This window comes from Diorhabda carinulata, chromosome 2, assembly GCF_026250575.1.
Source record: "Diorhabda carinulata isolate Delta chromosome 2, icDioCari1.1, whole genome shotgun sequence".
Classification (NCBI taxonomy): Eukaryota; Metazoa; Arthropoda; class Insecta; order Coleoptera; family Chrysomelidae; genus Diorhabda; species Diorhabda carinulata.
In genome coordinates, this window is record NC_079461.1 from 2,193,273 (window position 1) to 2,219,911 (window position 26,639).

Sequence of the window (26,639 nt, forward strand, 5' to 3'; positions counted from 1 at the left end):
ATTTTTTAGTGTACACAGAAAACAAAACGGCAAATTTAGAAAAAAATTATACGAAAATGTTGTTATTTCGTGTCTTAAACAGTTTAAAATAATAAATCTTTCTAAAAGAATTGACCTTTTCTCACATATTATATTTTTTATTTTTTTTTTGGCCTAACCTAACAGTTTGAGTGAGGTTATGTTTGAAATAAGTACGATCTAACTTTGCATATAATTGTTATATAATAAAGATATTTATTCAAAGCACCAAAATTAATTGGACAAGAATTTTGCTCATCAAAGGAAACTAAATACTTGAAAAATCTCAATAGATTCCAAATTTTCACGAAAAAGAAATTTGGTGGAAAAAATGAGAAGAGGAATCAACGATTTCTAAACATATAGGACGACGATACTTATTTTAGACCTAACCTAACAGTTTAAGTGAGGTTATGTTTGAAATAAGTATGATCTAACTATGTAAACTAAGTATAAAAATGTTATATACGATAAGAAACATTAATAAACTCTTATTTGTTAGAATATCATAAAGAAACATAAAAATTTCATTTAATACTTTGCAAAAAAATTATAAACGATAATATTCACAGAAGAACGTTGATGATAACATTTAAAACGACAAACTATATGAAATCTGCAAGTGACATATTCCCCATATTTTTTTTTCATAAATCCTCGTAAAACCAAAAAAAAATTTCCTTTTTCTACATGCGAAATACGAGGGAACGACGAAATATCTGTATCTATATATATATATATATATATATATATATATATATATATATATATATATATATATATATATATATATATATATTGAATCATATACAAAGCTTACTTGTTCTTGCACCGAGCTCTTCCTGCCTGGATCCGGATCCCTTCCTTCCAACTTCATTTTAACCCTACGCCAAACGTTAACGGCGTACGCGTTTCTTTGTTGTCCTTTAGTCGAATTCTCCTGTTTCTGACCCGGCAATTTATCGTCGATTAAACCTTTCCGTTGAATCAACTGCGCGCGTTTCTGAGCCGATTCCAAATTAAGCAAATCCTCGTATATATTTTCCGTATGATCCTTTATGTAATCCAAACGATTCAATAAATCTTCGATTTCTTCTCTGTTCAATTCCTTTTTGAATTGGGCGAATAAAGCCGAAAAGTGATCGATATATTGTCGGTATTCTTGTATGAAATATTGCGTCGCTATACTATAATCTTCTATTTTAGTCATTGTTTTCATTAAACCTTTCACGTCCGATATCAATTTACCGTGTATGTTGTAAATAGCTTTGAAATTATCCATTACGGATATCAAATTGTCGTTTTCGGCGAAACTAGTTTCCCTTTTATCGTTCAATTCTTTTTGAGCTTCGGTGATAGTTTCCGTTAAAATTTCTGATATTTTTTGTAACCATTTGGGATCGTTGATTAGATCCGGCGTTAGCATCTTCAATATACTTTCTTCGGATGGTAATAGAGATTCGATTTTTGAATCGGTGTATTGGCAAGCTAGTCGCCACGTTTCGTAGGCTTTCAGAAAAGTTTTGTCGCGGTTTTTCGTTACTTCTGATGTTGAGGTTCTTAATAATTCGTGTTTTAATATAGTATCGTATGAAGATAATATTTGATTGGAGATTTTTAAAGCGAAATTTAGTTGGGCGTTTCTTTTGTCTACTGCGGTTTCGAAAGCTGCTGATATTTCGACGAAATTTGGGTTAGCACCTTTCGCCCACTTTAATCTTTGTTCGGCTTGTTCTATCAATTTGTCTTGATTGTTTTTGGCTTCTGTCATTTGTCTATAGATGCTTTGTAGATTTGTAACTTCGCTTTGAATGTCTATGGTAAATTTTGTCCTCACCGATGAAAATTGTTGTAATTGTAGTACCTCATCGAACATCATATTATGTACAGCTAACTGACTTTGTAATCTTATTGTACTAGATTGTAGTACTGTTAGTTTTTGTTCTATCTTTTTAGGTTCTTGTATTTTTTCCCAAGCTAATTTTAGGTTAGTTTCTAGACTAGAAGCTTGTGATAGTATGTTTTGCGAAAAGGTACCGTCTTTGAGTAGGATGTTCCATGCTTTAGTGTACAGTTCGTCTAAAGGTACTTTACTTTCGGCCCCTATGTCTTTTTGTTCGATTTCGTGGGTAACATCTAAACCTAAATTTTGTAGTAAATAACAAACGGCGTACGTTATAAATTCGGGTAGGATACCTAATAATTTTCTCGATATAAATTCCGCTATAAATTGTTTTACTGGTTTCGTTAGTTGTTCATCGTTGAAAACTATACCGGATCCTATACCTTTCAATGATTGACACATTTCTTGTACTAGCGCGAAAAATTCCACTATGGCTTTGAGTCTCTTTAAGAAAAATATGTCTTCGAGTATAGTTCGAACTTTGGGGTTGAATATGTGTGGTGCTATATTCCTTGCTTCTTTTACGTGATCCAACCTCTTCCATGATTTCGGTATATCGATATTACCCAAGGTGTTTGTTAAGTTTGTTATTTCTTGTGATAATTTTTCGAATAACCCATTGAATCCCATCAGGAGCATCTTCCCTTGACTTAGCTCTTCAGATTGGTTCGGTATTAGTGCCATAAATTGCTTTTTTGTATAAGCTACACGTTCCAAAATATATTCGTAGGTATTCTAAAAAAAAAAAAAAAGCAAAATTTAATAAAACCAGTACATAGAGACCAAAAAAATAACAAACAATTTGTGATATTTCAATTTTTAAAACATTGATAACAGAAAAATAGAAAGTAAACCCACTAAAAAGGGGAGATTAGTATTCAAAAAGATTTTTAAAACACCCTTCTTTTTCAGTTTATTAGAATCTAGAGGCATAATCGGATCATCGAGTTACAGAATATCTTGTCATCACAAACCAACACGGAAAAGGTTTTGAACGAGGAACTTGTAGCAGTGAAGACGTGATCGGGATCCAAAAGGCAAACTGGAGTTGATATAACAACGAAAGTGGATCTGATGGGGATACAACAAGCCTCAAGGATCGGAGTACAACATTATATAGTCTATATACAGGATCATCGAGTTACAGAATATCCTGTCATCACAAACCAACACGGAAAAGACTTCGAATGACAAATTTATAGGAGCGACGACGTGACCTGGAACCGAAAGGCGGATGGTAGATGCTGTAGCAACAAGAGCAGATCTGTATGGTGACCTGATGGGGTTTAAAGGTCGCAGTTTAATCTAACTTGTTGTACAATGTCTCGTCATTACAAGCCCATATGGATAAGAAGCTTTAAAGATCGAGGAAGTAACCTTTTTGGAGGCATTGCAGTTATGGGAGTTTATCAGAATTCTGGAATTGAGTGCTGTAGATGTTGTAGCGGCAAAGGCAGATCTCATAGGGACATAATAGGGATTAGAGGTCAGAGTATGAGGTTATATATACATCCATGCGAAATTTCTCGGAGATTTTGGTTTTTTGTGGAATTCTATTTACCTGGGTGTGAAGAATAATATTTGATTGTTATTAATACTTACGTTATAATCCATCTGCATTAGGATACACGTCAACAGCTTCTCCAATTGCACAATCATATCCGGAATGGAAACTCCGATATCTCCCACGACTCTATTGAGATCATTCACCAATTCAATCACCGATGGTTCTTCGGCTTGTATCTTTTTCATAGATTCCGGAAGTATGATGGTGTGAAAATTGAAATTCAAATCGTACAGTCCTTTATAGATGTTGCTCGCTATTCTGATACCGCCTAAAACTTTGCCGAAATTATCGGCGTAATTACGTTTCGAAGACGGTAAATTTCCAATCATTTCTACGGCTTTGGTACTATGGAGTAGGAGATCGTCCAAAAACCAATCGCCGTCGCGAGACGTGAGTTTTATCAACCAATCGCCGCTACGTTGCGCCGCTATTTCCAAAGTCAACAGATTTCTATTTAGCAATACGAGTTCGCTAGCTATGACGAACTCCAAAGCGTTAGTAGCTCCTTTTTCCATATTGACGAAAGTATCGATACCGGCTTTGGCGTTGTTGTACAATTTATCTAAAGATTCGTTGGAATCTTTGGATCTGATCGTTTCCAAATCGCCGAACAATTTGCTGACTTGCAAAATGTTTTCCTTGTAAATCGATTCTAAGCTGTAAGCCACGTTTACGATTTGGGGATGTAATATTGTCGTGGTATCCAAGAATTCTCTTATTTGTTCGTAGATGACGTCGCAGCTGGCGTAATTGTTGGTTTCCAGTAGAAATTTCGACCATTTTATGTACATGTTAACCCTGTGAGATTCCTGATAAGATTTAGGACATTGGAATAATATCGAAAAGTAATCTTGATATAATTGCAAACATTTTCTTATGGATAGATTGAGATGTTGTAGCAGGGCGTGTACTTCTTGTTCGGAACGTTCGCATTGGGTTATCAGATCGTTTTTGCCGGCGTTGTGTAAAAATTCTTTCACCAAATCGAATATCCGCATGCTGTCTTCGTTCACGTTGACTTTAATTTCCATTAACCATTGGGAGAATTGTTGGGTATCGTATAATACCAATAGATTGGAATAAATTTTGACGTGTTCTTCGCATTCGGTTATAATATTACGTAATTCTGTTTTTGCGTTATTTACTGAAGCTTGCGACTTGTGGTAAGCTTCGAAATGTGACGGTAACGAATATAAGGAGTGTTTATGAAGACCTTGGGCTTCTGCTTCTTTCACCAACGCCAATTGTTGGTGTAGATCTTGAAGTTTATCTTCCATATCTGCAATTTTCACATTCAATTCGAGATAATCGTTGAGGTTCTTTATTAAATTGGGTATTTCGTTCAAAATTTCTTCTCTGCAACAAATGAAAATATGTTAGAAACGTTTCGATTAGAAAACAAAACAAAAAAAAAATTACTTGTTTTCGTTCCATTCGGCTTTCATTTCGGTACATCTCACATTGAACATTGATAGTGTCACTTCTCTTTCCAATTCTTTCTTACTCTGTTTCGATGACGTGTTTGTGTTTAATGCCCCGAATGTTGTACCGGCCAATACTTCGCCACCGACCGTCCAATCGATCAGAGGATCGTAAACGAAAGCTTCTAATAGAGTCAAGAGAGTTTCTCTACCTTTTCTCATTACTTTTAACACGTTTTCACACGCCAATCGGAAGATACCCTGAAAAACATTTAAATATAGTACTTTCATTAGAGCGTTCCGTCACGATGTTAACAATTATCGGCAAAAATATTTTCTGGTATCCGCGCGAATCAGTAAGTTTACATGTTAGAGTCATAGAGATATTGCAGATAGAGGCAACCGCATAGACGTCTTCCTAAACGAAGAATTTAGAGGTTAACCAAAATATAAATTGTAGCAGATACAATCGACGTGTTTGATTTTCCGTCTTATTCTCTCTGATGGTAGTTATAGCTCGTTGAAAAAGATTAAAAAGATATAAACATTGTCATTTGTCAATTGTCAATTTGTTAATTCTGGTGGGTGTTATCTATGGATATCACACGGGATGTAAAAACACACAGAATTCGTTTCAAGTGGGCATGGTACTTTCGTCTTACTATGAGGTATGGCTATTAAATACCGAGACTGTTACACACCTATCCATACGTTTTTTCCATTGATCTAAGCAGTGCTGGATGTCTTCTTTAGTGAGTGCCTTTAGGAGCTCTTCCATCGACTCAAATCGGGTCCCTTTCAAGGGACCCTAATCTTTCAAGGAAATCTGAGCAGACCCGTTGACGCAACAGCTTTTAGTCAGGAGTCAGATTTTTTGGTACAAACTACGCACAGACTTTTGTCATGTTTAATTCCTCGTGTAACATTTTTCAAATTGTTTCTTTATTGGCGTTTACAGCCTCGGCATTCATCCGGATGATCAACACGTGTTTTGGGACGTGCATAGACAAGATATTTAGATACCCAACGCACCCGTCTAGAGCGCCCCCTAGGCGCGCAGTCTCGTTAATTAATATTCTGGCCTCGTATTACGGTGTAGTTGGCGGACAGCTTTAGTTCAGGGGAAAGCAATTTTTGGTCTAATACGAATTTGTTTTTGTCGAAAAAATACTACCAAAGCTGTTTTTTTGACAAATTAATGTTGCCAATGCCATTTTTTGGACTTGAAAAATAATTATTTCTCTAAACTGGAATTGGAACATCGGTTTATGCCCAAAGAAAACTTGAAAAAACATTTCTTGGTGTAATTAGATTTGGAACAATCATTTCAATGTAAATTGAGTTTGGAAAAGCCGCTTTTTTTATTTCAACAAGTACTACCAAAGTTATTTTTTGTTTAGAAAAGCCGTTTTTGTCGAAAAAATACTACTAAAACTATTTTTTGACAAATTAATGTTGTAAAATCCATTTTTTGACCAAATTGGACGTGGTAAAGCAATTTTTTGTTCAAATTGAACTTGGGAAATAATTATTTGTCCAAACTAAAATTTGGAAAGCGGTTTATGCCCAAAGAAAACCTGAAAAAACATTTCTTGATGTAATTAGATTTGGAACAATAATTTTAATGTAAATTGAGTTTGGAAAAGCCGCTTTTTTTATTTCAACAAGTACTACCAAAGTTATTTTTTGTTTAGAAAAGCCGTTTTTGTCGAAAAAATACTACTAAAACTATTTTTTGACAAATTAATGTTGTAAAATCCATTTTTTGACCAAATTGGACGTGGTAAAGCAATTTTTTGTTCAAATTGAACTTGGGAAATAATTATTTGTCCAAACTAAAATTTGGAAAGCGGTTTATGCCCAAAGAAAACCTGAAAAAACATTTCTTGATGTAATTAGATTTGGAACAATAATTTTAATGTAAATTGAGTTTGGAAAAGCCGCTTTTTTTATTTCAACAAGTACTACCAAAGTTATTTTTTGTTTAGAAAAGCCGTTTTTGTCGAAAAAATACTACTAAAACTATTTTTTGACAAATTAATGTTGTAAAATCCATTTTTTGACCAAATTGGACGTGGTAAAGCAATTTTTTGTTCAAATTGAAATTGGGAAATAATTATTTGTCCAAACTAAAATTTGGAAAGCGGTTTATGCCCAAAGAGAACTTGAAAAAACATTTCTTGGTGTAATTAGATTTGGAACAATCATTTCAATGTAAATTGAGTTGGGAAAAGCCGTTTTTTTTCTACAAGTACTACCAAAGTTATTTTTTGTTTAGAAAAGCCGTTTTTGTCGAAAAAATACTTCCAAAGCTATTTTTTGACAAATTAATGTTGTGAAATCCATTTTTTGACCAATTTGGACTTGGTGAAGCAATTTTTTGTTCAAATTGAACTTGAGAAATAATTATTTGTCTAAACTAAAATTTGAAAAGCGATTTATACCTAAAGAAAACCTGAAAAAGCATTTTCTGGCGAAATTAAATTTGGACCTTTTTTGTTGAAATTAATTTTGGGTTTGGTAAAGAATTTTCCGTTCAAATTAAATCTGATTTGTCCAAATCCAATTTGGTATGGTAATTTTTTGTTCAAATTAAACTTAGGTAGGAATTTTTTGTCCAAATGGGAAAATCGGTCATTTCTTGTTGAAATTAAATTCGGAAAAAAGCCATTGTTTGTCCAAATTGGATTTTGTAAAGAATTTTTTGCCCAAATTAATTGCTATTTCGTTCAAATTAAATTGAGATAAGCATTTTCGGACGAAATTAAATCAAAATGATTAATTTCTGTTGAAATTAAATTCGGAAACGTCATTTTCATACAAAATTAAATATGTAAAAGACATTTGTGGCTTCAATTAGATTAGGAAAAGCCTTTTCTTGACCAAATTAAGATCGGAAAAGCTATAAAACTAAATAAAATTTTCTATCCAAATTGAATATGGTAAATAATTTTTTGCCCACATCAAATTTTCGCGGAAATTCACTTCAAAACAGCAATTTATAATTTTTTTTTAAATTAAATCCAGATATGTCATTTTTGACCAAAATTGAAAATGCAAAAAGGATTTCTGGCTCCAATTGGATTTTTGAAAGCTCTTTCTTGTCCAAATCCATTTCTGTGTATTTCGATTTAGAGAAAATATTCTACAACGGCCTTAAACGACAAATACACAATGCGTTTTCGTTATTCGCAAATTCATCGGGCTCCGATTGGAATTTGAAATAATACCGACGTGCTAAAAAAATTAAACTCATATTTTATCTTTATGCGAAATATTATCAAAGGCGTTTCGTTAATGAAAATGATAAAAACCATTATACCCATACAATTAATTATAGCTACCGAAAATAATTTTCATATTGACTACACAGGATTTTTACGTAGTCAGAATCTGGATGATATTATTAACCTCGGAATATTTAAAGTGTATTGATAAAAACGTTCGCATGTGGAGTTTTATTATCAACAAAATAAAAGCCCTGTCTGTCAATTACGGAGCAAGTAACAATCATCGAAAATTATCAGTGGCATCGGCAAAGTATACAATATACCGCGAGGTTCACGTATTTTATCAAAAACTCCTATAGCTTTGAACACAATCAGTGATAAAACATGACTTTTCAAGGACGATACTAGTATCCGTTTGCCTAATTCGAAAGCACGTTTCTCCACGTTCAGAATTAGTTAAGGGCTCGATACTGTACAATGGAAAAAAGTGCGCAATCACTTGCCAATTTGAAATCGAATCTATAACATATTTTCCCGCATTTCGCAATAATTTGAGGAATTATATACTAGAAAGTGCCTTCTACTCTGTAAACGATTTCTATTCTAATAATAATATCTTTACATTTAAGTTTTTCGCGGAGATCCAAAGAACTGAACTTATCCACCTCCTTAACAGTCTATTATGCCCTTATTAAGTCGCATCTCCTTTCTGGGGTACGTGTGGTTCGACTCAATTTGAGCGAAACTTCAAACTACAAAAGAAAGCTGTTAGGGCTAAGCACCAGGGTTCACTGCACTTTAAAAGTTTAAAAATTCTGACTCTTCGTTCCTTGTTCATCTTTGAATCCGTTTGCCCAATTCGTAAACACGTTTCCCCACGTTCAGAATTAGTTAAGGGCTCGATACTGTACAATGGAAAAAAGTGCGCAATCACTTGCCAATTTGAAATCGAATCTATAACATATTTTCCCGCATTTCGCAATAATTTGAGGAATTATATACTAGAAAGTGCCTTCTACTCTGTAAACGATTTCTATCCTAAAAATAATATCTTTACATGGAAGTTTTTCGCAGAGATCCAAAGAACTGAACTTATCCACCTCCTTAACAGTCTATTATGCCCTTATTAAGTCGCATCTCCTTTCTGGGGTACGTGTGGTTCGACTCAATGTGAGCGAAACTTCAAACTACAAAAGAAAGCTGTTAGGGCTAAGCATCAGGGTTCACTGCACTTTAAAAGCTTAAAAATTCTGACTCTTCGTTCCTTGTACATCTTTGAATCCGTTTGCCTAATTCGTAAACACGTTTCCCCACGTTCAGAATTAGTTAAGGGCTCAATAGTGTACAATGCAAAAAAGTGCGCAATCACTTGCCAATTTGAAATCGAATCTATAACATATTTTCCCGCATTTCGCAATAATTTGAGGGATTATATACTAGAAAGTTACTTCATAATTATATCTCATGTATCATCATTCAATAATCTGTTTTACATGTGTCAAATCTAACAGAAACATAACAGGGATAGATAAGGGGATTAAACCCCTTTTTATGGAAGATAACCTAATTATCACACTTGGATTGTTTATTTATGATTTGTATAGAGTTATGTCATGCTACCCTTCAACAACGTTAATATTAGTCGTTATTGCAAAATGTACAGGGTGGGTTTTTGGAGTTCCAATCGATTTAAAGATTTTTTTCGGGAAACCCTTCATTTTTAATAGATGAAACGACTCGTGTACAAATGGAAAATTCTCGATTTCAATTGTTGTTTTTTTTGGGGTTTGGGTTTACTTGATAAAAGACTCAAATTTTGACTCCAAACAACATATTTTTTCTGTTAGTTATTGAGAATCATCATCTAGGATTCAGGACTTTATAAATCAAATCTCGCCGGTTTTATGGTCACAAAAATGATTAGAAACCATTAGTACCATCTGAAACAACTTTATCGCCGCTACAACTCAAAATTGGTTTGATAAAAAGTGATGCGAAAGTTAAAGAAGGCATTTTCGTCGGTCTTAACATAGAAAATAGCCAAAGATCCTGCTTTACTTAGATTTTCATGAAACAATTAATTGGTTGCTGGATGCATACCAAAAACTAGGACGCGACAAGTCGTGGAAAATTGTTATGAAGACGGTGGAGGTGAGGGGTAGATGAGAACCAGGTATGCTTGCATACTATTGTTGAAACCTCCGAAGGGATTTAGTGCCATCACCAAGTACCACCAAAAACGTTAAGAGGTAAGCAATATCCTTCGTATGCGACCGTGAAAAATTGGACTGCAACCTTCAAAACAAGTAAATTTTCCATTGAAGATGATGACCGATGGGAAAGGCCAGTTTCTGTGTCAGTCCCCGAAAATATCGATGCAGTTCACGACATGATTTTATCAGACCGTCGAATTGGGCTTAAACGGATATCTGGAGCACTGGATATTTCATACGAACGCGTTCATCATATAGTTCACGTCAATTTGGACATGAGAAAAATTGCTGCAAAATGGATCCCCAAATGTTTGAAGGTTGACCGAAAGCGTTCAAGAGTAGAAGCATCGAGACTTGGGTACATTTCTACGATCCAGAAACAAAGCAACAATCGATGGAATGGCGACACTCTGGTTCTCCAAGACCTAAGAAGTTTCGTGTCGAAAAATCTGCTGGAAAAGTTCTCGCTTCAGTTTTTTGGGATTGCCATGGAGTAATCATGATTGATTTTTTGGATAAGGGTAGAACAACAACTGGAGATTACTATTCGACATTATTGATCACTCTACGGGAAAAAATTAAAGAGAAAAGTCGCGGAAAACTATCCAAAGGTGTTTTGTTTTTGCAGAACAACGCCCCTGCACACAAATCTCATGTTGCCGTGCAAAAAATTCGTGATTTAGGGTTTGAATTACTAGAACACCCCCCTTATTCACCAGATTTGATTCCGTCCGACTATCATCTCTTTCCTCAACTGAAAAAACGTTTAAAAGGTCGTAAATTTTCCTTCCAAAAGGAGGATTGCTTCTCCTTTTGGCATTTTTTTGAAAGATCTAGAAACGTTGGCGAAATAATAAGTTTTCTTGGTTGCATTGTGTGTTATCATCTATTCAATTGCTTATTATTCGAATTGAATTTTCCGGAATCGTCGCAAATTCTACGCAGTAAAACAACAATAAAAATGAACACCCACATCGATACCGCCGGTACAATTTCTTTTGATAACGTTCGTTGGTTTATACACTTATTAAAAAAACATTGTTGGCATTGTAAATCCTACTGTATTAACTATATTTATGGAATACTCATTTACCGATGATATTAGTCCTTCAATTTGTTATAAAAAAAGGATTTACGTGATGCTTTTATTAGTTATCGATCATCTGCGTATTTTATATAACAAAACGTATGATTTTACGAAATTTGAAGAGATCATCGGTAGATCCTACTGGAAATTCTTTTGATTCGATAATCAAGATAATAATTTTGGTCATTGCGATAAGCATGATTGTCTTGGTGGTGTTATTGTCTTCGCTCAAACGTTGCTGGTCTTTACAGGTCGGACGGTCTCGTCGAAACTCTGCTACCCAATATTCTAGTTCAGCTTTTATTGGTTGGGTTAATTCCTTTCAAATAACGATGCCAAACAAATACTAAACAACTCGAAACTTTCTAATACCGCGGTATTTTTCAAGCAACTACCGCCATCTATAGATTTGTACTTAGTTGCTGTACGGTTTTAATAAAAAACAACCTATCAATTCCCGAAATACGTAGAGCGCAGATAAGGAACTTCATAATTAAATATCTTTGTTTAGATAATATACAGTTAAATGAATTTTGATATTATCGATCGACCTAGTAGCGTTTTCTAAATACCCACACAAAAACTTTTAATTTGAAAAATGAACACATCAATTAGTAATTGGGTGTTTTTATTTCTCCATTAAGTTAATTGTACTTACACACATATCGATTCCGATACTCGGAAACACGAAAGCCATAAATATTATAAACAACGACGAATCATTTAATAGTTTTGAACTTTGTTTTATTGTCCGTTGAGGTAAAGTTTATGGATATTAATTGAATCAATTTGTTCCATATACAGGGTTATTGCTCAAAAAGTACATTTGTACGTGAAAATCGGAAAATTAGAAATAAATGCGTACCGAAATGGTTTCTTTATTGTTTTTGCTCTGCACAAACTAATCCGGAAAATTAAACAAAGCTATAGAATCTAAAGAAACAGTACTAGGCGGTTTTATTGATATTTAAATCGCTTTTGGCAAGACGTTCCATCCATCTGGTAAGACGACGAATTGAACCAAGCATGGTGGATTAGATAAGTGCAATCTGCCTTTAACAATCGCTCAAAGATGATATGTCGATGAAGGTCTGATCTTAAGCCCTTCGGAGACTCATCTAATAGTTCCAAAAACCCTCAAGGTCGAACTTAACTTTATAAACATCTACTTAATTAATATTTATTGTTCCTCCAAGTGTTTTATATATTTTATTACATTTTGCACGATATCTTCGATCAGTTTTTTGATTTTATTTCTTATAAACGATAAAATTTTGAATAGAGATCTTTTGAACTAAACATGACAAGCCTATATAATAGAAACGGTGGATGGAGGTCTTCCATCAAGTGACTCTTTGTTCTACATACTATCTGGGTGATTCCATTATAACTGTGATATTCAATGTCCTGTATTGTTTTTTTGTACTAGTCATTAATTAATAATCAATTAATAAAAATTTTGTGTTAATTGAATAATTCTTAAGATATTTAAACATTATTTTTATACAATATAACTTGCCACTTAAAGAAAACTTATACTACATCACTTGAATGTCAGTACCGTGTCATGTCCATTCCTAGAATTTACCGATAAATTATTAATTTTTTTTGTCGTAACAAATGATTTAAACTAATTACCTTATAAATTCTAATGTTTATGATCAAACTGAGGAAAATTGATGCACTTGTTGTTTAATATCTTAAGTTACCATGTCAGTACCGTGGATAAATGAGTCAGTACCGTGGAACTCAAAATCCGACATTTGTGTCTTGCTCGTGATACTTTGAAGTTGTAGTAAATTCCTCTTAGAGTTTTATTTTTACAGTAAAATAGATGAATAATATGCATAAAAAAGTTAGAAAAGTTAAATTTTAAAATCTTGAAATTTTGAATACAAAAAATCACAGTTAGAACGGAATCACCCATCTATCGATTGTCTTCTTCGCAAGTCCAACTACAAGACATACGTCCGTGGATATAGACAAAATTTCAATGTCAAAATATTTTATTACTCCTATTAATCCTATTAATTGGATACATTTATTATAGCGAATCTGCAACGTCTCTAGACCTTCCAAAAAAAATGTTTCTTCTTGCTCTGCAAACCAGACCTCCACAGCTTTTAGTACCTCCTGGTTAGAAGGAAAATTGACGACCTTTTAAACTTTTTTTCAGTTGAGGAAAGAGATGATAGTCGGACGGAGCCAAATCTGGTGAACAAGGGGAGTATTCTGGTAATTCAAACCCTAAATTACGAATTTTGTGCATGGCAACATGAGATTTGTGTGCAGGGGTGTTGTCCTGCAAAAGCAAAACTCCTTTGGATAGCTTTCCGTGATCAGTAATGTCGAATATAAATCTCCAATTATTGCTCTACCCTTATCCAGAAAAACAATCATGATTACTCCATGGCAATCCCAAAAAACTGAAGCGAGAACTTTCCCAGCAGATTTTTGGACACGAAACTTCTTGCACGCTGCAAAGTGTATGGTACTTGAAGAAGAATTGAATCATAGATGAAGCGTAGATTTTGTAACTCATTCACCCTGTATATTAATATTTTCATCTACCTATTTGTTTAAATAACAATTCGTAAAAGTCCGACCTTTGGAATAATTAGTCATAACGATTATTTCTACCGTGTTGATGTTAAAGTTTTGATTTGATTCATATGAATATTATTGCTGACGTATTAGTCACGTGATGGAAGATTTCTGCCGTTGCTACTGCACTTTCCGTATAAAAAATCGGGTCTTGTAACTGTCATTCGAAAGTGGTTGAAGGTAGCGATCGCCTTCATAAATTATAGATCAAAACGACGAACTAGATTTAATTATATACATATTCTCTAATATACAAGGTTCAGATGCAAAAAAATCAGAGGTGAGTAAATGACGACCTTTCCAAATTATACATTCGGACCTTAGGACTTTTCGACGAATGATTACGTATGTTCATGAAGTTTGACGGAATAAATAATTCTAAACTACTATCTTAAAGCCAGGGGCGGTCTCGTGCCTAATAGTTAACAATCCGTAACTTTTACAAGGACAACCGGTACAATATAAAGAGGGAAACTCCATTAAATGGTTTAGGAGATATGTGGATTTTTAGATCGTGGAATATACCAAGGAAACCGTTCGTATAAAGGAATATTCTGAAGAAAATAATCAGGGATATTTCTGGGAGTCACAACTATATATCAGGGACAGAACAAACTTGGGTATAATGCCCCGTTGCAAGGAACCACAACATTGCATCCAGATCTACACATGACATCTATGGATCGCCGGAACAACGGCCAACGTATTTATTTGTTAATCTATGTAATGAATTAGAACAGAAAATAAAGACCTTTTTGAATAATAATAACAGGCTAAGTTGATGGACCACAAGCAGGCAAAAGCTTGAAGCAGGCAACTTAGACCAGGCAATAAACACCTACGCCACACCTGTTTTAACGTACTAAAACAGAGCTAGAAGGTATTCAGAAGTTGACACGAAGAATGATGACGAAGAACAACAACCACCACCCGAAGTCATCCCCTATTAGAGCAAAATTACCCCGAAAAGAAGGTGGAAGGGGCTCGATCGACCTTCTCAACCAGCACTCTCGGCAAGTAATGGAACTACATGAATTCTTTCATAGGAAATCAGAAACCTCAACCCTAGATCGGATTATATCCAAGGATTACTCAACCCTCAACCTCGCATCACCAGAATCACGAAAGACACTACACGGTAGACATTATCACGACCTCAACCAGCCGCATGTTGACAAGGAAGCTCCAAACAGATGGCAATCTCTTTCCAGAGATCGAAGACTTCATGATGACTATTATTAACACGAATAACTACAAGAAAAATGTTATCAAGGATCCGAACACTCAAACAAACCTCAGAGACCATTCAACATCTGCTTGTTAGCTATTTATACCGACATAACCGAGTGTGCAACATCATCCACAAGAAACTGGCCAACAAGTTCGGGCTTCTTAATACGCATACACCGTACTACAAGTACCAGCCGCGGAAGGGGCTCGAAAATGACAATTTTAGACTCTACTACGATAGATCGATAGACAGGTGGTTGATGGAAGAGTCAATTCAGTCGTTCCTGTCGATGTAGCTATACCGAGCACTAATAAACACCAGGAAAAACTGACAAAATACGCGGATCTCGTAATTGAGATGTAGCGCAACGAAATTGTGGAAATGGTGCCAGTTATTACGTCAGGAACCTAAGACAAACTAGGGACTAACAAAAAACACCTTCGCAGGTGTGAATACCTGCCACACAGTGCGCAGATAGGTAAATAATAATAATCATAATGATCGAATGTACAATTTAACTTTAAAGGCGTATAACTCGGAAACGAGGGATCGCGCGATAATTTTTTTTTGTAACGGCGTTATTTTTACGTCACGAATTTTTTGCATCAAGTCCCCGATCGCTTTATAGATAACATAATAAGTTTCATTGTGTCGGTAAGGTAAAAAAAAAAAAAATCGAAACACAGTTTGTATAAATTCAACGACGAACGCATCACAATTATTTCCCGATACCGAACCAGCGTGATATAAAGTTGAATGTAACACGAGGGAAGGAAACTCTCAAAAACAACTACAGTCGATAGTAAACGTCACAGAGCAACAATCACAATGATTTTTTTACATTTTAATAAACAAACAAACGACACAGAGATATTCGTTTTTATATAAAAGTGAGGAGTGTTAAATAAATTGTTTATATAAATATATATATTTTTTTTTTCGAATAATAGAAGGAAATGAAAAGTGTTTGGTGATGGTGGCATGTGAATTTTGCGGTACCACGTTGTGGATGGTGACCAGTATCGGGACGACGTTTCTAACAATATTAGGAAACACCTTGACCTTGTGTACGATTTTGATGAGTAAAAAGTTATCTTCTTTAACGGCTAATTATTTTATATTCAGTTTGGCGGTGAGTGATCTCATGGTGGGTGTTTCTATACCGTATCATATGTTATTTTATACTAAAAGTGATTTTGGTGCCGTGAAAATCCGGTGTCTACTTCGATTTGTGCTGACGTCTTTCGCTTGCTCCAGCTCCATATGCAACTTGTTGTTCATCGCCATGGACAGATATTTGGCCATTGTTTATCCGCTGCATTACGCTAGATTTATGGTGAAAAAAACCGCTTACGCCCTTATAGCCGTCGGTTGGGTTGGGGCGTTTTCGGCTGCTTTCGTCCCGCTTATTTGGAACGAATGGACCGAGGGGGTTACTTGTGAGGTTGTTAACGTTTTCCCTCATAATTACATGCAATTTATATTACTGCCAATGTTTTCGTTAATTTGGACGACTATGTTTCTCCTATATACGAGGATTTGTCAGGAAGCTTCGGGACAACAGAAGAAAATTAGAGTTAACGGATTAAAGCATCATTCGAAATCGTTTCAGGCAAGTAGACATTTTGTTTTCAACATTTAATTCAATCAATTTGGATAATCAATTAAAAACGGCACTTGAACGGTTTAATTTCAAATTTATTTATTAAACATTGGCTATTTATCTTTAGAAATTCGTTTAGGATAACTCTTACACTCATTTTCTTTCTCAAAGTCGTTTCTTTCATAATTTTCTAATTGCTTATATAATTAGAGACATAGAGACCCAGTACAATTTGTTTAATTTCGCCAATAAGAAGTGTGGGGACAAAAAATCTTGGAAAACGTTGAGTGAAAGTTGGAAGGAAAGCCGGATGTATTGCTGCACGATGATTCCAACGGTTGCGGCAACCTTCCAACGATGTAGACCAGCGTGAAAAACTATATACGAGAAGAACCTGGCCTGAACTAAAGATGGCAAAAGCGCAACCAATCTAAAAGCTGAAATACATTCTACTCTGGGTGAAACTGTTCCTTCGTTATCAAAAGTAAAATATTGGGTAGCAGATTTTAAAAAAAAAACCGGCATCGCTGAGGGCGACCAAATGAGGTGACGACTCCAAAAATGTTGAAGAAAATCCACTGGATGATAGTCGACTCAGTATGCATTCCAAAAAGTGCGGTACATCACATATTAACTCAAAATTTAGACATAAGAAAGCTGTGTGCAAGATGGGTGCTTACAATTGAACAAAAACAGCGTCGTGAAGATGTTTCCATCGAGTGTTTAGAAATGTTTCACAGAAATAAGGCCGTTTCATAACCATGGACGAAACGTTGGTCCATTACTCCACGCCCGAATCAAAAAACAATGAACCGGAAAAGGAGAACCGGCTCCAAAGATAGGAAAGACCGTTCCATCTGCAGGCATGTTTATGGTGTCGGTTTTTTGGAATGCGCGTGAAATAATTTTCATCGACGATCTTGAAAAATGAAAAACTATCAACGGCGAGTATTATGCGAACTTATTGGAACGTTTGAGCGAAAAAATCAAGAAAAAACGGCAGCATTTGGCTAAAAAGAAAGTGTTGTTACATGCACCAGCTCATACATGGCCAAAGTTTGAATCACTACGGAGCTAAAAGGAGATTCCGTTGAAAAATACAGTAGAAACTCGATTATCCGGCCCTCAGTTATACGGATTCGCGATTATCCGCACTATCAACTGCGACCAATTAAATAATTAAGTACACTTCCTGCCTGACACGCGTTTCAGTAACCAAATTTTCGTCTTCAGAGACCGAAGCTAAACATATATGGATGTTGAGTCTTCCGAAGATGTTTTTAATATATTTGCATTGATCCATCCTCAACCCAATTGTGACTCTTTCTAGCAACATCTTTTGGATAAGTTTTTGTGTCTATATATTATTTTGAGAACTTTCTTACATGAATAATTTCAAATTTAGAAACCCATGGAATTTTGGATTTAGATTCATATAGCGAACTTGTTTATTGAAAATAATCATTCTAACCAACGTTTTAACACATAGAAATTCAGAAAAATTGTAAATTTTGAAAGTTGGAATATTTGTTGAAACATTTCGATGAAAATAAATTATTTCTCGACCCAAAACAAACAATCAACACTTTTACATCCTGCGGTTAAGTGTTTTAATGAACGTTATAATGGAAGCTATGGGGTATTAAGAAAACAATACAGTGTTTACTTTGGAAAATGTACTTGATAGGTTTCGTGAGGAAGGTTGAGACAAAATTATTCAAAAATAACACCGTAGTTATTAACAATATTTATTTATACAGGGAGGAAAACCCTATTCGTTGCTTAGTTATGATTTTCTTTGTATGAGACAACACACTTAATGCAATATATCGTAACTTATCCTGAATCTACATCCTTCAAATTCAAATCTAAATCTATCCATACGACCTTCACTAAAAACATCTGGATAGGAGACTTTCTTGAAAGAAACAACTTTTCACCTGAAGAAAACAGCATGAGATCAAACTATACTGGATAAATTTATAAAAATTACAACTATTCCTCAAGAATAAGTTATTTGGATATAAGGATTACACCTATAGGGTTCCGCGGCTTCATGAAATATATATTTTAATAAAAACTTCTAGGTATGATAAGAAATTTTCCATAGAACGTATCCAATCACATAATTGTTAGGGATCTACAAGTTTTTTCCGTTCTAGCTCTTAATCAGCATTCAATTATCGAGGCACCTACCTTCCAGAGCTTTTTTAAAGTACATTATTGGAGGAAGAAGGTTATACAAGGGACTAAGAAGAAGTGCTTCCATAGTACGCGTATTTTGAATTAAATTAATCGAGTATTTGTTGGGGTTTCCATTCAAGTGACTACGTCCTTGAATATTAGTGAAAGTATGTCATATTAGCTTAGTTTGCGAGAGATTTCAATAAAAAGTTCTGGAACTGATAAGAAATTTTCCATAGAACGTATCCAATCACATAATTGTTATGGATCTACAAGTTTTTTCCGTTCTAGCTCTTAATCAGCATTCAATAATCGAGGCACCTACCTTCCAGAGCTTTTTTAAAGCACATTATTGGAGGAAGAAGGTTATAGAAGGAAATAAGAAGAAGTGCTTCCATAGTACTCGTATTTTGAATTAAATTAATCGAGTATTTGTTGGGGTTTTCATTCAAGTGACTACGTCCTTGAATGTAGTTGAATATTAGTGAAAGTATGTCATGTTAGCTTAGTTTGCGAGAGATTTCAATAAAAAGTTCTGGGACTGATAAGAAATTTTCCATAGAACGTATCTAATCACATAATTGTTAGGGATCTACAAGTTTTTTCCGTTCTAGCTCTTAATCAGCATTCAATTATCGAGGCACCTACCTTCCAGAGCTTTTTTAAAGTACATTATTGGAGGAAGAAGGTTATACAAGGGACTAAGAAGAAGTGCTTCCATAGTACTCGTATTTTGAATTAAATTAATCGAGTATTTGTTGGGGTTTTCATTCAAGTGACTACGTCCTTGAATGTAGTTGAATATTAGTGAAAGTATGTCATGTTAGCTTAGTTTGCGAGAGATTTCAATAAAAAGTTCTGGGACTGATAAGAAATTTTCCATAGAACGTATCCAATCACATAATTGTTAGGGATCTACAAGTTTTTTCCGTTCTAGCTCTTAATCAGCATTCAATAATCGAGGCACCTACCTTCCAGAGCTTTTTTAAAGTACATTATTGGAGGAAGAAGGTTATAGAAGGAAATAAGAAGAAGTGCTTCCATAGTACTCGTATTTTGATTTAAATTAATCGAGTATTTGTTGGGGTTTTCATTCAAGTGACTACGTCCTTGAATGTAGTTGAATATTAGTGAAAGTATGTCATGTTAGCTTAGTTTGCGAGAGATTTCAATAAAAAGTTCTGGGACTGATAAGAAATTTTCCATAGAACGTATCCAATCACATAATTGTTAGGGATCTACAAGTTTTTTCCGTTCTAGCTCTTAATCAGCATTCAATTATCGAGGCACCTACCTTCCAGAGCTTTTTTAAAGTACATTATTGGAGGAAGAAGGTTATACAAGGGACTAAGAAGAAGTGCTTCCATAGTACGCGTATTTTGAATTAAATTAATCGAGTATTTGTTGGGGTTTCCATTCAAGTGACTACGTCCTTGAATATTAGTGAAAGTATGTCATATTAGCTTAGTTTGCGAGAGATTTCAATAAAAAGTTCTGGAACTGATAAGAAATTTTCCATAGAACGTATCCAATCACATAATTGTTATGGATCTACAAGTTTTTTCCGTTCTAGCTCTTAATCAGCATTCAATAATCGAGGCACCTACCTTCCAGAGCTTTTTTAAAGCACATTATTGGAGGAAGAAGGTTATAGAAGGAAATAAGAAGAAGTGCTTCCATAGTACTCGTATTTTGAATTAAATTAATCGAGTATTTGTTGGGGTTTTCATTCAAGTGACTACGTCCTTGAATGTAGTTGAATATTAGTGAAAGTATGTCATGTTAGCTTAGTTTGCGAGAGATTTCAATAAAAAGTTCTGGGACTGATAAGAAATTTTCCATAGAACGTATCCAATCACATAATTGTTAGGGATCTACAAGTTTTTTCCGTTCTAGCTCTTAATCAGCATTCAATAATCGAGGCACCTACCTTCCAGAGCTTTTTTAAAGTACATTATTGGAGGAAGAAGGTTATAGAAGGAAATAAGAAGAAGTGCTTCCATAGTACTCGTATTTTGAATTAAATTAATCGAGTATTTGTTGGGGTTTCCATTCAAGTGACTACGTCCTTGAATATTAGTGAAAGTATGTCATATTAGCTTAGTTTGCGAGAGATTTCAATAAAAAGTTCTGGAACTGATAAGAAATTTTCCATAGAACGTATCCAATCACATAATTGTTAGGGATCTACAAGTTTTTTCCGTTCTAGCTCTTAATCAGCATTCAATAATCGAGGCACCTACCTTCCAGAGCTTTTTTAAAGTACATTATTGGAGGAAGAAGGTTATAGAAGGAAATAAGAAGAAGTGCTTCCATAGTACTCGTATTTTGAATTAAATTAATCGAGTATTTGTTGGGGTTTCCATTCAAGTGACTACGTCCTTGAATATTAGTGAAAGTATGTCATATTAGCTTAGTTTGCGAGAGATTTCAATAAAAAGTTCTGGAACTGATAAGAAATTTTCCATAGAACGTATCCAATCACATAATTGTTAGGGATCTACAAGTTTTTTCCGTTCTAGCTCTTAATCAGCATTCAATAATCGAGGCACCTACCTTCCAGAGCTTTTTTAAAGTACATTATTGGAGGAAGAAGGTTATAGAAGGAAATAAGAAGAAGTGCTTCCATAGTACTCGTATTTTGAATTAAATTAATCGAGTATTTGTTGGGGTTTCCATTCAAGTGACTACGTCCTTGAATATTAGTGAAAGTATGTCATATTAGCTTAGTTTGCGAGAGATTTCAATAAAAAGTTCTGGAACTGATAAGAAATTTTCCATAGAACGTATCCAATCACATAATTGTTAGGGATCTACAAGTTTTTTCCGTTCTAGCTCTTAATCAGCATTCAATAATCGAGGCACCTACCTTCCAGAGCTTTTTTAAAGTACATTATTGGAGGAAGAAGATTATAGAAGGGACTAAGAAGAAGTGCTTCCATAGTACGCGTATTTTGAATTAAATTAATCGAGTATTTGTTGGGGTTTCCATTCAAGTGACTACGTCCTTGAATATTAGTGAAAGTATGTCATATTAGCTTAGTTTGCGAGAGATTTCAATAAAAAGTTCTGGAACTGATAAGAAATTGTCCATAGAACGTATCCAATCACTTCATTGTTCGAGATCTACAAGTTTTTTTCGTTCTAGCTCTTAATCAGCATTCAATTATCAAGGCACCTACCTTCCAGAGCTTTTTTAAAGTACATTATTGGAAGAAGAAGACTATAGAAGGGACTAAGAAGAAGTGCTTCCATAGTACTCGTATTTTGAATTAAATACGAGAAAGAAATAAAAGAAATTTTTCATGGAACGTATCCAACCACACCATTGCAAGGTATCTACAAGATTTTTCCTTTAGGGAACAAAATGAAGTGACCAATGAAAAGTAGCATGAAAAACTTCGATCCCGATCCAATTAACTGTCCAAAAACCTAGATTCATCTTCACCCGAATTGAGTTTTCTTCTAGCGACTTATTCGGCATAAACTTTTTGTTTCTACCAAGGTTTCATCTTTTGTGATATATCGACAAAAGAATTTTGAAGATATCTAAATATTCCTTTGAATTTTTTCAAGCAAACGTGCTTTTGATCAGCATTCAACAATCGAGGCACCTAATACCGTACAATATTTGTTATGGTTTTCATTTAAAGACAACGTTTATGAACCTATCCAGCAGTTGATATGTTTTATTCATATTTCTAGTTGAAATTCATGTGGTTTTCCAAATTTTCCACGAGTAATTTAGAATTCATATCACGAATACGTCATTTGGTTCAACAATGCGGACGTTCTACCGAAATAAAGGTACCTGTATATTAATTTCCTATTACTTCAACTTAATTAATCCTTATTATGAATTAGCCGAGGTAAAGTACACTAAAAAAACAGTGTTTTTTGCATAACTTCACTAAATTCCCATTCCATTCAAAAACAGACGTGCAGCGTGATTTTTCACGAAAATTTCTTACACTGATGTGACTCGATTTTACCTAAACCGGTCAAATTATATATTCGAAAACCAAAATATAGCAAGGAATGTTATGGGAGAAGTATAAAATTTCGAAAACAGTAATTCTGAATTAACCCTCATATATTTTATATCAATCAACAAAATATTATGTATTAATATTTCATATAAACTTAACTATTCATTTGATCTTGATAAAATTTTTATATTTATCATGTGTGCGTATTTTGGTATCGTGAGCCTTAGGCCAGGGACGGACTGTTCCCAATGGTCATTGATTCAATATTTTTGACACACCCCGTAAGGAATTATCAAAAATGATTCAAACTTTGAGCCATCGAAAATATACAAACTATGAACGCCCACAATTCGAAATAAAAGGTCTATTGGAAAAGTTAATATGAAGTACCAAGTCCTGATTTTTTTACCAGGGACACTCTGTATATCACTAATAAAAATATCAAAAATTTAGATATTTTCGAATGTTGGTCATACATTTTTTCGTTTTTAATGAAACTAGCGGTTTGTTTTTCTCTGGAAAACCCAAATATACGAAAAGCGCCTCATTCATTACAGAAGGGCATTAAAAAACATTGTACTAGTTGCTAATAAATTTAAAGTGAATATTATGTATAAAATAAATTCGATCCACAAGATTCCCATTCGAAATTCCTATCACTACATTAAACATTTCATAAACATCATTTCGAATATGCTATTAATGTTTATTTTTAGCTAAAGTGGAAATAATTCCATGCAGATATTAATTATAGTCCGGGAAAAACGTAAATTTCTACTTAGATTCGTTATTTTTGATATATAGGCTATGCAACAAATTCTTTCACGTCTAAAGATGAAGAAATCTTCAATTTAAATGAGCTGCATAGTCCCAAATTCATCATAATGTTTGAACAATAAATAATTCCATGCAGATATTAATTATAGTCCGGGAAAATTAGCTGCATAGTCTCAATTTATCATAATGTTTGAACAAATAAATAAAAATTGTTTTAGCAGCTTTCAGCTATGTAATAAACGGGGAGAGGGAGAAATTGGAACCAGTCTTTGAACGTTTTTTGATAGAATATCGTGGTTCCGCTAGTTATGTAGATTTCTTACGTCACATGCACAAATAAATCAGACAGAGCTAGCAAAAATCCTGATACGAGCATTGGATTGACTTCGAAAGATTTGTAGACAACAAAAAAAGGAAAAAAAAACAAAACTATTATGCATCAAATGAAGTCCAAATTAACGATAACTCAAATTTTTTTATTTCCACACATCTACAGAATAGTTTCCTTGCTAATGGTAGTGTTTATACCTTCGTGACAATGAATTCAATTTTCAAAACCATATAAATTCATCCCTGAACCAGCGTCAGATTTAAGGAGTATCTATGTGGGGCTACAGCCCCAGGCCCCGAGCGGGTAGGGGCCCCGCAAAATTACTAATTTGATCATTTATTTTACCACAAATTGAATTTATTTTTACTTATAATTCATATTTATTTCAAAAACTAATATATTACATTTAAGAAAGTTGATTTTGAAGTGGGTCCGTGGTCGATTTCACCCCCAGCCCCACTACTTCTTAATCCAACTCTGTCCCAAACTAGTTGACCTTCCATCTTGAATGTTAAGCTGAATTGATTCGGAAATATTTGTACACAAAAACAAAGAAAAAAAACTATTATGCATCGAATGAATTCCAAATTAAGTCCATAAAAGTTAATCCCTAGTTTCCCTGGACTAACAAACATACTGAGGAAATATAAATAATTGCACCATAACCTATATTCGATATATATATTTCAAAGATGATGAACCTAACCTAATCTTACTAAATTTCTTTTTTTTTCTGTTGCAGGTGACACTGATAATACTTGGTTGTTTCACCATATGTTGGTTGCCTTATTTTGTGATAGTAGTATACATTAGATCAACAAAAAGTTCCGAATCCGCTACACTATACGAGGTATTCTTCAATCTGGCAATGGCCAATTCCTGCATGAATCCCCTGATCTATGCTTGGAAAAATAAGAATTTCCGGAAAGGATTTTTCAGTTTATTAAAATGTCGACATCCCGATAAGACAACGGATTTCGTAACAAATCACGTGCCCAGCAAGAGAAATTCAGCTAACGCAGTTTGGAACATTCAATGCCACAGAGAAGAATTGACAACTGGTACAGAAATGTCTAATTATGATGAAAAAGGTGACAACGTTGTAGTTCAAGGTTCAGAAGAGAACGAGTTAAGAAGAGAAACTATATAATAAGAGATTTCAAATCATATTTATGATAGTTTATTTACTTTTATAGTTATCATAATTATATTTGAACAATTATTTGTATTTTATATCATATTGATTAAAATTAAAACTGATTTTATGATAAATTTCCATGGTAAGTACCGAACCCTTTAGAACGTACAATAAACGATGAACAAATAAGTCAATCACATTTTGAAAGGAAAATTTTATTAAATCCCCAACTCCAAACAACTTTTAACTGACCTTAAGTAAGGTAATAACACTCCTTTACTAATTAGGTCACTAATGGTTCTTTTAAATAATCCAGTAAACTGACCACAGAATTTATCGAAAAGAAAATGGTACTGAAAATAATTTTACTGTATCTTATTTAAAAATTAAAACGTTAGGCCCAAAGCAGTGGGATTCAAATTATTACCGATACTGAGGATAATCTCCAAAGGCTCCTTCAACACTGAAGCAAAACAATTCAACATATTCATCAACATCGAGGAGACCAAATGCCTAGTGAAGTCCAAACATGTAAGTTAGAAATCGGCTCAAAAATTATCTAACAAGTGAATCATTTTAAATGCCTGGGAGCAGGAATAACGATTCATGGAAACCTTTTTAATTAAATAAGAGAACAAACAATAAAAGCAGCTCGAGTTTCGGGATGCATGAACATACTCTATACTCTACACGAAAGAATACAGAACATAGGGAAGTAGGTGTGCAGAGACGAAAATTCTGAAACAAACATATAAAAAGAATGGAAATTATTAAACTTGTTAAAAACGCAGAAATAAACAGCCCAGAAGGAAGAAGACCACCTAAACGATAACGAGAATGCTGGATATCGTCTTCCAGGCAACGGACAGGTAGTAGCCTACTAATATAGTCATCTATGTTAGAAAGAAGAAGGAAAATGGTCTAAATTATCAAGATATAGTAGTTCTGTACCAGGATGTACAAATAAGAAGAGTTCAGTTTAAGTACACTCAACCCAACTATTAGATGTCAAGTTGTTAATAAAAAATAAAGCACATCTTAAACTAATTGGGACAAAAATGAAGAATTAAAGTTATAGGAAGCAATTTAATAGACATGACATGCTTTGCTCACTTGGATTTGAAACAACGTATCAGTAAAAAGAGGAAACAACTTGACATAAATGGGACATATGGGGAAAAAATCTGAAATATGATCAAATATGGGGGCTGTGTTTCAAAATCTAACATACAAAACATTCAAAGATCTCAATATAAAATACACAAGTTATTAAAAAAAGTTTGGGAGCTTCTGATTTGAATAACTTCAACAAATAATAGACGTCCCATGGTATGTATTGAACC

At 34.1% G+C, this 26,639-nt stretch overlaps 2 protein-coding genes across 2 annotated transcripts in view; one reads left to right on the forward strand and one right to left on the reverse strand.

The window, feature by feature from the left end:
• LOC130904004 (serine/threonine-protein kinase SMG1) overlaps window positions 1-26,639 on the reverse strand; it is a 46,723-nt gene that overhangs the window by 5,887 nt on the left and 14,197 nt on the right. The window contains exons 6-8 of the mRNA XM_057816489.1: window positions 4,908-5,170; window positions 3,524-4,844; window positions 839-2,656 (exon numbers count right to left, since the gene is read on the reverse strand). Of these exons, the coding sequence (XP_057672472.1) occupies window positions 839-2,656; window positions 3,524-4,844; window positions 4,908-5,170 (3,402 nt within the window). The remainder of the gene's footprint in view (window positions 1-838; window positions 2,657-3,523; window positions 4,845-4,907; window positions 5,171-26,639) is intronic.
• On the forward strand, window positions 12,638-25,495 carry LOC130904005 (5-hydroxytryptamine receptor 1A). The gene is made up of 2 exons (XM_057816490.1): window positions 12,638-16,886; window positions 24,901-25,495. Exons 1-2 carry the CDS (start codon window positions 16,248-16,250, stop codon window positions 25,306-25,308), a joined length of 1,047 nt encoding a protein of 348 aa, XP_057672473.1. The 5' UTR covers window positions 12,638-16,247; the 3' UTR covers window positions 25,309-25,495.

Excerpts from the sequence above, each read along its gene's own strand:
- LOC130904005 (XM_057816490.1), top strand. The coding sequence starts at position 16,248 with ATGGTGGCATGTGAATTTTGCGGTACCACGTTGTGGATGGTGACCAGT. Across the intron at positions 16,887-24,900 it reads ATCATTCGAAATCGTTTCAG|GTGACACTGATAATACTTGG; the intron begins GCAAGTAGACAT and ends TTTCTGTTGCAG.